Source organism: Primulina eburnea, chromosome 11, assembly GCF_022965805.1.
Source record: "Primulina eburnea isolate SZY01 chromosome 11, ASM2296580v1, whole genome shotgun sequence".
NCBI classification, from domain to species: Eukaryota; Viridiplantae; Streptophyta; class Magnoliopsida; order Lamiales; family Gesneriaceae; genus Primulina; species Primulina eburnea.
The window spans coordinates 11,279,526-11,291,377 of record NC_133111.1 but is presented as its reverse complement, the minus strand read 5'-3'; the positions used below and the strand labels follow the sequence as shown (position 1 = coordinate 11,291,377).

The window sequence follows — 11,852 nt, the reverse complement described above, 5'->3', positions numbered from 1 at the left end:
ATATGATCACCTTTATCCCGTGTCAAGTGTTCGTTTACTCATCTATCTTGAATGTTACTAAACACGTGAAAGATAAAATAATAATATTGGAACAGAAAAGTAAACCTGCTTTTATTTATTTTATTTTGTTTAACAAAACTTGCTTTCATTTATTATTTCGCAAAGGAGCGAATTTAAAAGATAAAATTATGTACCTGTTAATCAGTTTAAAAAAGAAATAACATTGTTTTTCGCCCTCTACAATTAGGTGGTTAATTATGTAACCATTTAAAGTATGCCAAATTCGTCGGCTACTTCATAATAATAAGTCAATGGCAGTTATCTGCTCTCTAATGGTCCTTATTCTTTTAGTTCAAAAAAATCGTGAACCCATATATAAAAATAAATATTAAATATGGGAAAACAATATCCTAAAGAAGAGGGCTTACACGAGCCTTTGGATTTAAAAGAATCCAGTGTCATGAAATATGGGAAAAATATACTCAAAATAAACTTTATGAGAGCAATTTAGAAGTAAACCATTTGAAAATTATTGACAAAACAGACGATTGAAAAAACAATTTCATATATCATTTCGGCAAGCTCTATGGTCTCTCTGCCTGCACGCCTAAAACGTGTATCACACCAAATGTATTTCGACTTCGGTATATATGATAAGCCCTCCAAAACCAAGGGCAGGTTTAAGGTCAGTAATGGGGGATTTTGCAAGTAAATGCCTACTGAATAATTTCATATGGCGTACAAATGAACATGAGAATTACCAATTCAAATCTGGCGATTTTATGGATTTAGACGTTGAAGCCATACGAGCAAAAGTTGTGACAGCAGCATTCACAGTAGGAACCCAACATGGTGAGGAGGTGCAACATTCTCAGAACTGTTTCTCAGCAAAACCTCAAATTTGAATTAAAATAATATTCCAAGTGACGTTTGAGTCCTAAATTTTGGTAGCAGATGCCTGTCGAAGAAAATAGAGCAGCTCTGCACTGTTCCACAATTAGTTTTTTTCTCCCACAGGGTAATGTAAGAACCTATCTCAAGTTTCCCAACATATAGATTAAAAAGAAAATTTTACAGGAGAATAGAAAAGATGCTGAATAGATAAAACTTACAAGCTCTTAGAGATCTTGTATAATGGAATTTTTTAACTTAAATCATGGTTTGCTTTAGTTTTCTTTTTCCGTCTGTGCTTCGGCTTCACTGCATCCATCAAAGTCTTTACTTTGATTGTCTGTTCTCCTGCCTCAATAGTCTGTTGCAATAATGGTGTGGAATCCATTTCAGTAGGGGTTTTATCAATCATAGTGAAATGTGTCTTCACAGATGGTGACACAGCCATCTTCTCAACAGAGGTTGCAGCAGCTGCACGACACATAATGATTTACTAGAATATGCTAGTTCTAAAATATGAACCATATGGCTTCAGCAATATAATTATCAAATAAAATACATTTTTTTTTTTGAGACATCAAATGTTTATGATGTTGCTAGGAATATTTTGAAAAGAAAAGAGAGTCAACAGCTTGGGATATTTCTTAATTGGAGAAATATGATTAAGAGCAGGCAATCTAACTCGAGACCATGGCTAGAATGATGTTTAGATGCAAAGACACACTCCTTAACGGAAAAGGTGCGGTTGTGCTCATGCAATATATATAAAAGGATAGACAACTAAATTACCTCGTGATGCGAGAGATGCTTTCAGTTCATCACCATTTATACCCTTGGAATACGGATCCCTGCAGGGGAATGATAAAACCCAGAATCAAATAGCTAATAAATGAATATTCACTGGAGTTGATGTCTCAAAATCAGACGGGACAAGGAAATTTGTTTCAATAGGACCAGGAGCTTGGCGAAGCAAGGTGACCTAGACCAAAAATCCCAGAAGACACGTTAAGTATCAGTTAACCCCAATTTAGCAATTATAGTGATATACATAAGGCTACTACTAGAACATCTGAACCTATGGAGTTGAATGATGGTTAAAGAACCTACCAAATCCTGTATTATTTCAAAGATTTTCAACAAAGTATAATCCTATCTTCTTGTCATTAACAATTGCTATTTAAAATAAAAATAGCAATTTTGAAACAGCGGATGCAACCACAGAGAAAGTTCTGGTCTCTGAATATTCCAGGGCACTTTTGATCATTGAATTTATATCCCACAGAACTCAGTCTATTCAGCACTAGGGGAAACTTCTGACCACTGAATACTCCTGGAATGCTTTGACCTTCTTTCACTTGTCACGTAACTTAAGTTCTCCCAGCTTCCCACTCCAAATCAAAGAATGTACGGTTCCCTTCACTTTAATTTAAAATAATAATCTCTGCATCTTTGTTTTCTACAATTTTTCTTCTCAGCATGTCAAATCATCTCAAAAGTTCCCGACTTAACGTTCCCCCAATTTGCCTTTCACTTTATCATCATCCCAAATCTCAAATTTATATTTCCAGCAATTATTTGAAGTGGCCTCTCTTCACGTCACTTAACGGAAAAAATTTCATCCAAACACCATCAGTTTTCAATATTCGGAATTTGTTTCAAAATTATCAAAGAAGAATGGTGACGCAAAAAACACAGTGAAACAAATGCCCCACCTTAACTGGCACAAAACTATTGACTGACTGATTAGTATCTCAATAAAATCCAAGAAATACAAATAAGACAAGCGGAAACAGAACAAGACTCTACCAACTGGATGGACCACCAATGAAACTTTTAAATTTCGCATCACCCAACCTGCATCCAGTTTTCTTCGATGAGTGGGTTTCAATTTCCATATCTTCACTTCGATTGACCTTTCCATCCTCAATTTTCAATCTTGTTTTTTCCATTTCTATTGACAAACTACGAACTCCCATTCCGGCACCTTTGCTAACATCTACAACTGGGTCAGGGTGTCGTTTGATTTTTCTCAATGCTCTTTCTGTATTATACGACTCAACCTGCACACAAGAAATGATAAATTTCAAATAACAGAAAAGATCTTTGAAGACTTGTGTACACATGAATTATGCAGACCACTAACAGCTTTCTTTATTTTGTTAGTTATATCAGCAGCCTTTACAGATGCAATGCGCAAGCATTGCATAATAACACTTTGTATGACTCCATCTCCTCCAGCTTTTTGAATAGCACACACGTCGCCGTTTGTATTAAGAGTAACAGTCAATTTTCCTCCCATAACAGCTTCTTCAAAGTTTGATGGATCAATTACCTACAAACACGAGTCAGAGCATAAACAATGCATAGAGGATGCAATTGATTTCAGAAGACACAAGAAAAAGGAAAGTCAAGGAAAAATTAACTACCAGTTAATGTATTCTTACCACTGTACTCTCACTACCGATAAATGCAAAGGTTATTGCTACAGGGAGGTGGTGCACAATTAATGGAAGTGGTTCCCTCACCTGTCAGAGTCAAGAGTCATATTCAAGCACAAATTTTAAATTTCAAGGCAAGTGCAAGAAAAATATTCCTGCAAAGCAAATTAAAAATCCACCAGAACCCCTTTAAAATCTGTAGACACCGTAATAAAAACCCCTTTAAAATCAGTAGACACCATGATAAAGCAGTGAAACATAGATCTAAAAATAAGAAACCGGCTAAAAAGCAAAACACACTTGCACTTCCAATCTACTAAAAATAAGAAACAGGCTAAAAAGCAAAACACACTTGCACTTCCAATCTACAATGGTCTATTAAGCCAATAAAACAGAAAGATGTGCAACTTTTAAACTCTAACCGTCGGATTGTTACTTAAATATTCTCTCCTGTTCTTCAATTACATAGAAAAGAAAGAGACCGGGAATCCGAACAAAGCGGGGGGACAATAAATTATCCCAGAAACATTACCTCCAAAATCCCATGTATGTGTCTCTACCCTAACATAATTCTCTTTTATGTAATACAATATACCGAAAGAAAGCTATTTTATAAGTTATGAAAAAGACATGTAAAATATATATTAAAAGACCTTACATCGCATGTACCAAATTTACAGCATCAGCAAGCAGATATCAAGTCAACAAACAACTACTCATTTTTTTCCCAAGTCCATGCCTAGAAAAATCAATGACCCTAAAAATGGTTCGTGGGAGCACATCAATGATATGGGACTCGATTATATAGTGGTCAAGGACTCTATGTGCACCTAGGACATGGAGCCAGAGGCGCAAGGCAGGCGCGCACCGTTACCGAAGCAAGACACACATTTTTTAATTTTAAAAAATATAAATTTACCTTAGAATATATATTAAAATATGAAAAAATTAAGTTACAATGTCACACAAAACAAAAAATAATTAATAAGTGCATAGTAATTAGTAGGATGATTACAATTCCTCAATCATCCAAATCAAGTTCATCTTCTTCCATCGAATCATCATAGACTCCACTTGTGTATTTCTTGGACTTCATCATTTTTTTATCAACATTATTTTTTTCCTCTTCATCAAAAAGATGTGAAATGGGTCTTTTTCTGATTGTTTTGGATGTAGATGCGCTCACCTCATTCTTCTGTTCAGAGCTCTCTTCTTCTGATTCAGGTGTTGGGGCGTTGGGTTGCTAGGGTTTGGGTTTGGGCTATTAGTTTTAAACGAGTAATTAAAAAAAATTCACTCGGACGTGCTTAACTTCCAAGGTTAGTCCAGGCTGAATCGCTACGCATGGGACTCGCCTGGTAGCGCCTCTCGCCCATCGCAACAATATCTTTAAAAATCATCTATATAGAATTAACTGACCTCAGGAGAATGTATTATAACTTCTTGATCGTTATCTCCTCCCAATGTGCACTCCGGCCTTCGAAATGTCAAAAGAGCTACTAAAGCAGCAATATTGGCAGCATCAACAAGATTTCTATTGTAAAGGTAAAGGAAAACACAAATGAGAACAAGGTTTAGAGTTGCAGAAAACCAAATAATCATGCAATGGGAATTCAAAGGTACCATGTCCAACTCACCCCCCATTGTCTAGAATGTGGAGATCAATACGAACAGACCAAACCCATTTTCCGGCAACAACACAAAGTGATTCTGTATCCACAGCCCTGCTTTCCCTATAACACAATTTTCACGATTCATATGAAACAATAACATTTCTTTTAATGTAAACCATGATTGCATTAACAATTCAACAAATCAAGCTTTACAACATTTTGCAAGAAAAGAGGAATCAAATCCATGAAAACAAAGTTGCTATTACTGTAGGAGATTCTATGAGCTAAGAAATGAGCAACTTGATTTGCTGTTCTCTTCCAATGCTGGATACAAGTCAATGGATATAGAGCGCAGACTTTTCGAACAAAATCAACAAGTCAAGTTTTACAACATTTTTAAGCTACATTTCATCCACAAAATTTTAAATGGATGCAATGGCCTGGAACTCTTTATGTGCTATCACAATTTACTCCAGATTTTCAAACAACTAGATAAAAGTTCAAACTTCAAACCCAGTGTTCGATAAGCAGTCCACATGACATTATGCACCAACACACAGCACTGATCTGTAATTTTAAAAAAAGAGTCGGAAATTACCTCAATCCACGATCAACTATGCGACCTAACTCCACCGCAAATACCCCAGGACGGCCTATTTCAAATGAAGGATCTGCCATTGGAGAGAACTCGGTGTATATTGAAAGAGTTCCTTCATTAGGGCGGTCCCTGTAAGGTTTAACAAGTTGGGAGGTCACAAACCCCATCACATGTGTTTGACCCAACTGCACCTCCGATGAACCATCTTCCCTGTGCACATAAAAATCCTTCAAGACCATTTACACATCCATATGGCTAATCCATAAGTTGGAAAAAATATCATACTGAAAGGTAATATAATCTTTAGTTGTTCATTTGAATTAAAAAGATGCAACCATTGTCAGTAACAGGTTGAAGCATAGCTGATATTGACAAAGATAATATTATATTCAATCTTTAGACCATGTGATGAGAAATTGCACATCTTTCTGTATACTCATATGGTAAAATGTTCATCAATTTCATTTTAAAAATAGACAAAACTACCATCATGATCTTCCAACTTCCACCTGCATCAGTTCTTAAATTTTATACAAATAGAAAGCGGCCATATGATCGACAGCAAATCAGCAATCATCATACACAAGCCATAAGGGTACGTGCAAAAGAACTCATTTTCAAGACACACTTTCATTCCATAGAAATAAAAATTCGAGACTCGAGCGCCAATGAAATCAAAATGGCAACAGAAAGGACTTTATTGGGAAAATGTTTAGGCCTAGCATGTACCTTAGAGTTTTAAGAGCTAAGCACATCAAACCAAAGGTTCAGGAAACTTCACAAGGGACAGAATTTCAAGAAGCCAATTGCATCGGAGAATACATTTCGATGCGGACAATCAGTCCATAAAGTATAATCATTGTGATTCAATAAAAGAAGCTGTATTTTCTTTAATAATTTATAACCGAACCCATATCACCACTAATTTAATGTCCTACAAATCATTAAGATGGAAGTATAGAGTATTACGAGCACAAGTAAGTTGAGCTAAATGAATGTCTGAGAAAATGGTGTAGTAGATCCTCACCTGCCAAACTTGATCGCCACATTCCGGTAATCAAATGGTCCACGCCCATCAATTCTAAGATCAGAAAGCAACGCTGTTTCGATAAACTTCTTCTCATTAAGCGTCATCTGCTATGTATTGAGAAAAAAACACTAACAATTCAGTGATAACCATAAACACAATACAAAATTATTACAGACTCGAAGAACTATAGAATTAGGAGAGAACAGACGCCAAACGGGGTTAGGGTTTTTGGGAAATTCAATTGGGTTGTGAGTAGGGATGGCAACGGGTCTAAACCCGACCCAGCATAAAATCAGCCCCGTTCGGCGCGGGTCTCTGGTTTGGCCGAACCCATCTCGTTGTCATCTCTACTCACAACCCAATTAAATTTCCCAAAAACCCTAACCCCGGTACCAAGTTTTCCAACTAAAACCATATATCATACCGAAAATTCGTTACTGGAAAACAAGAAACCGATACCTTACCGAAATTATATATATAAACAAAACTTGTTCATCCTCTTGCAAGGCACTGCTGATTAGGAAGAAGTGGAGGGGGAACACAAAACTGATGTTGTCGGGAAGATGCACGCTTGTTGAAGAAAATATGAATGAAAAATTCAATAGCTCATGGGAGTACACACAGTTATAGTTCTATATTTTGCCATATCTGCTCACATGCAAGCTGTAAAAGGGGCTGAGCATTGGCGATAGATCCGGTACAAAGCGCGCTGATGAAGAAGGAATCACTGATAAATAGAAGTGCTAAACACAGAGTGAGGGGGACTGGGAGAATGCGCCGGCTATTGAGTGTGAAGATTAGGATCAGGTTAACTTTACGAATATAAAATAAAAAAATTATTATATATTATATATACAAATAAATAAATAATATATATAGGGTTGGGCATCTTGGCGGCAACTTTACTTTTGTGTTCTCACCCCACTGCTTTTTTATCAGTAGCGTCTTGCAAGAGGTTGAACAAGTTTTTTATATATATAATTTGTATCAATAGTATTTTACTGTACCGAAATTTCGAATTTTGATCCTACATAAATTCCATACCGATAACATTTCGGTAAGGTATCGATAAAATAGCATCGATATCGAAATTATATATAATAAAAAAAAATTCTTCACTACTTATTAGGAAGTTGAAGTGGGAACACAAAAGTAAAGTTAGCGGAAAGATGCATGCTCGTGGACATTATCCGAAAATCCTCAAAAATACAAAAGGATCATTTCAATATTTCATCAAAATTTCATCAGGAATACCAATTTTCGCATAACCTTCATTTGGTTATCTAATTTTTCCCATCTCTTACATTAACAATCCAATCCGAAAATTGCTTCGCTATAACACATTCTTCGTCTGAACCTAGATTATGCATTCGTTTATTTCGTGAATCTCAAAATTGTACAATGTCTCCCCGTGAAACTTTGCATGTGGAATTTGAAATTATAAGAAAATTTTGTTTTATATAGTTAGATTTATGGCTCATGATTTTTGAGTTTGGACATGCATTTTATTTTTTTATGTTATGGAAATGTTACCTTAGTCAATATATGTAAATAGATTTATATTAAATATCAATTACTATCATTTTGGCGACGTGAAAAGTATTTGAAACACATACTTGACGCCTAAATCTTTTTGCACGGAATTTTTAAAGAAAGCAACAACCGGGGCTTCATCAATCTTATCCAAATGTGTCAGGATGTCATTGATGAAATCTCCCTACAAAATACATGATAACTTGTTGTTCCTAATAAACAATCAAATGCATATTAACAATATGAAATAAAATCAAAGAAATAAATAGAGCACTGAAAATTAAATTATAAAACAGTGAATATAAAATTTTATTCATCACAAATAAAATAAAAAATTAAGTAAAAATGTATATTCTAAATTTTTTATTACAAAATCAATAATTTTTGTAGCACGCCTGCTAAATTCTCGATTTTCTAACAAGTTTTTTGCTATCATTTTGATAATGACATTTATTAAAAAAAATCATAATAATGATGGGTCGGAAACCTAATTTTATAATCATTAAGTTGAGCCAATTTTATTCATTATTATATTAATATCAAGGGTCTAAGCCCACAAACACTCCTAAATCTATAAACAAAGGAGCATCCTCCATATCCAAGATACACAAGATGTTTGGATCAATGTTATCGCTATAAACTATTAGTCCGAAAACTTTGAAGTTGTGACGTCCATCGCTCCGATCACACAAGAAACTATTAGTTTCAAGAACTCAATTATAATTGTTGTTTTAATTTCTTAGCCGTGTAAGATAATTTGTTTGATTATCTCATGTTTGAATGGCTCAGAACATGCACATGCTACTGCTACAGAGAAGGATGCAAGAACAATAAAACCCACCCCAGAGCCAAACCCCCTGAAGGATTTTAGGACTTTATGTAAGAGATTGTAATTGAAGCAACATTAAAGCATAAAAGTGACGAACCAATTGCTATACCTCCATCAAACAAGCTGTACTTGAGAACTAGTAGATGTGATCGAGCTTAAAAATGTCAAAACTTGAAGCTGCAGTTTATCTGGAACGGAACAGTAGCTATACTCGCCAGAAAATGTTCAACTTGAAGCCGGGAAGTGATTAAGAACGAGCTGGAAGAACACAGCGGAATCAGTGTACATACTTAGTTCGAAAAACAAGCTTCAACAACTAGAAATACTTTGAAATCGGAAGAAATCGCGACTACAAAATATGCACAACTTTGAATCGCGACGAGGTTTTGATAGAGATTTTGAGCTCGAATCTTTGGGTTTCCAGAGCTTAGATCGAATCTCTAGGTTGAATGCTATGACGTACGGTGGTCGTCGGGTTGTTTCTGGTGGTTTACGATGGCATCAGCGCAAAATCGAAGAAGAATCGATTTGAGACTTAGGTTAAGACGGGAAATGGAATTAGGGAATTGGGCTTCTCTTACTTTCTCGCGTAATGGGGAAAGACATTGTTGACCTCCTTTAAAAACATTTTTTTAAAAAAATCATTGCCTTTATTAAAAAAAATGGTTCAAAAACAACGATTTTCATAAAACCTTTGTATTTTAAGTGTTATTTTTAAAAAATTTCTCGAGTGAAAAGACAATGGCTTAAACAAATATTGTCTTATACCCTTCAAAACACACACACATAGCGAGTTACAACCGTTGACAAAGTTGATTGTATCAAAAAATGCGCTCATAAATAATGGTTTTTGGAAAGATATTGTCTTTTACCCATAAAAATTGTTGTCTTTGATCAGAAAAATACTAAAAGACAATGTTTTTCGTTAAAATCATTGTTAAAAGAAAAAAAGGCCATGCTATTTTGAGCGTGGTTGAATCTATATTTTCTAGTATTGTCATCATTAATATTAGCTTCTATAAGAATTATGAGACTTGTAAAATTTTAAAATAGCTACAGAACGTACCGTTGATCCATGATTCTTTAATTCATCTCCAAATTAAAGCACGAGATTCGATAAAAACTCTAAACTAATTAAGTATGACTCCTTAGGCTTTTGAGTTAAATACTATAACTTTTTAAATTTGTAAAAACCAAGATTAAATAATAAAAAGATCAACCATGCTCATTCTTGCCACCAATTAATAAAAGAAAATTAGAATAGGTGGCGGGATATACAGTGGGGGAGCCAGGAATTTGACATTATTTGGACTAGAATTTTAGACTATTCTTTAATATTTTAAATTGATCTACCCGAACTAATATCAAATTTATCCAAAATTATACAATAATTTACATATAAATTTAAAAAAAAAAAATTGGACCAAACCGGGTACAAGAGGCTGTAGCTCGGCATCTGGGAAATATAGATCATTGAATTGGTGGAGGGGGATTCGGTTATGTTTACATAAAGAAATTATCCATATTATAGTTCAACATCATAAAATGGGGATTACGAATGACTTATTAATTATGGTTTGAGTTAATTATATGAATTTTGTTAATGAAGTCGAAATGAATTGTTAAGACCGACTATTAAATGTCTTGACAACAAATTAAATAGGAAATGATTTTAATTGTCCTTCTCTAATCTGAGAAATTAAATGAAGTAATTTGTCGAATTAGTAGAAACGAGTTATTCATATTTTATTGGCGATATAATTAATTTAATCACAATATGATTAAAAGAAAATGTATAAAAGGAATTCATAAATTCGAATACACAATTGTAGCTAGACTTTAAATGTAAGAATTTTTAAAGTAAATGTTTGGAATACTGTAGTAACCCGATTCCTAATTTGAGTTAATTATCGAATTAATTATATTTTTGGTGGGATCGGAAGGACCGAACAAGTTCGGATCGTCCGATGAGTTCGGACCGTCCGATGAGTTCGGATCGTCCGAGCCAGGTGTCGGACCGTCAGAGACAGGTGGCTGGACACGTGGAAGGGTTCTGGACACGTGGTAAGGTTCGGATCATCCGATTGGGGTTCGGATCGTCCGAGACAGGTGGCTGGACACGTGGAAGGGTTCTGGACACGTGGTAAGGTTCGAATCATCCGATTGGGGTTCGGATCGTCCGAGACAGGTGGCTGTACTCGTGGAAGTCATGCAAGGATCGGATCGTCCGATCAGAGTTCGGACCGTCCGAAGTGTGCCGGATCGGAGCTTCCGAAATGGTTCGGATCGTCCGAACATTGGCTATAAATAGAGGCGCGAGGCTTCATTTGTGACTCGCCAATTCAGAGAGTTCCATAGCATTTCAGTCGTTTCTGTGAGATTCTAGTCTTTTTCCGAGGTTCGGGCACTAGCGGGGAGCTGCTGGTCTTGTAGCGGAGCTGTGCTCTAGTTGGGAGCTAGCGGCATCAGTGGGCTAGCGACGGACGAAGGTTTGGAATTGTATCAGTATTATCTCAGGAGTATCTAGTTAAGTCTGGTAGATAAGTTTTAGTGATGGTTTTCACTTGATGAATAGGCTTGGACTAGACCTGTTGTCTGGTTATTCCAGTGGATTAGGATTGCTGTGATAGAGGTACGAAAGTACTATCCGAGATATCCTGGTCGAGTATACATTCTTATATGTGTTGCATGATTATGTGGTGCATTGATATATGTCATATGATGCATGCTATTATGTCACGTTTATTACTGCATGTTGCATTTCATGTTGAGCCGTATCTCCTTCGAGATAGCCTTTACTGTTGAGCTGTATCTCTTTCGAGATAAGCTATATATCTTGTGGGGCCGCTCAGCCCTGTCTTGTCTTGTGGACGCATGGACACCGAGAGTACACAGTGGCCGACGGGTCGGGAGGGCTTCG

At 35.8% G+C, this 11,852-nt stretch overlaps 1 protein-coding gene across 9 annotated transcripts; it reads right to left on the bottom strand.

The window, feature by feature from the left end:
• Window positions 1-608: 608 nt before the first annotated feature.
• Window positions 609-9,531, bottom strand: LOC140804334 (exosome complex component RRP45A-like). 9 transcript variants are annotated; one of them, XM_073160279.1, is made up of 11 exons: window positions 9,042-9,530; window positions 6,568-6,677; window positions 5,541-5,750; window positions 4,967-5,062; window positions 4,749-4,863; window positions 3,336-3,416; window positions 3,035-3,223; window positions 2,698-2,951; window positions 1,681-1,739; window positions 1,113-1,362; window positions 609-1,031 (listed from the first exon to the last, which is right to left on the bottom strand). In XM_073160279.1, the coding sequence occupies exons 1-10, from the start codon at window positions 9,045-9,047 to the stop codon at window positions 1,145-1,147; spliced, it is 1,338 nt and encodes a 445-aa protein (XP_073016380.1). In that variant the 5' UTR covers window positions 9,048-9,530; the 3' UTR covers window positions 609-1,031; window positions 1,113-1,144. The 9 variants fall into 9 exon arrangements, with proteins under 9 accessions (XP_073016380.1, XP_073016381.1, XP_073016379.1 ...); XM_073160280.1 differs by having other exon boundaries at window positions 609-894; XM_073160278.1 differs by having other exon boundaries at window positions 609-1,362; window positions 9,042-9,190; window positions 9,300-9,530.
• Window positions 9,532-11,852: the final 2,321 nt, after the last annotated feature.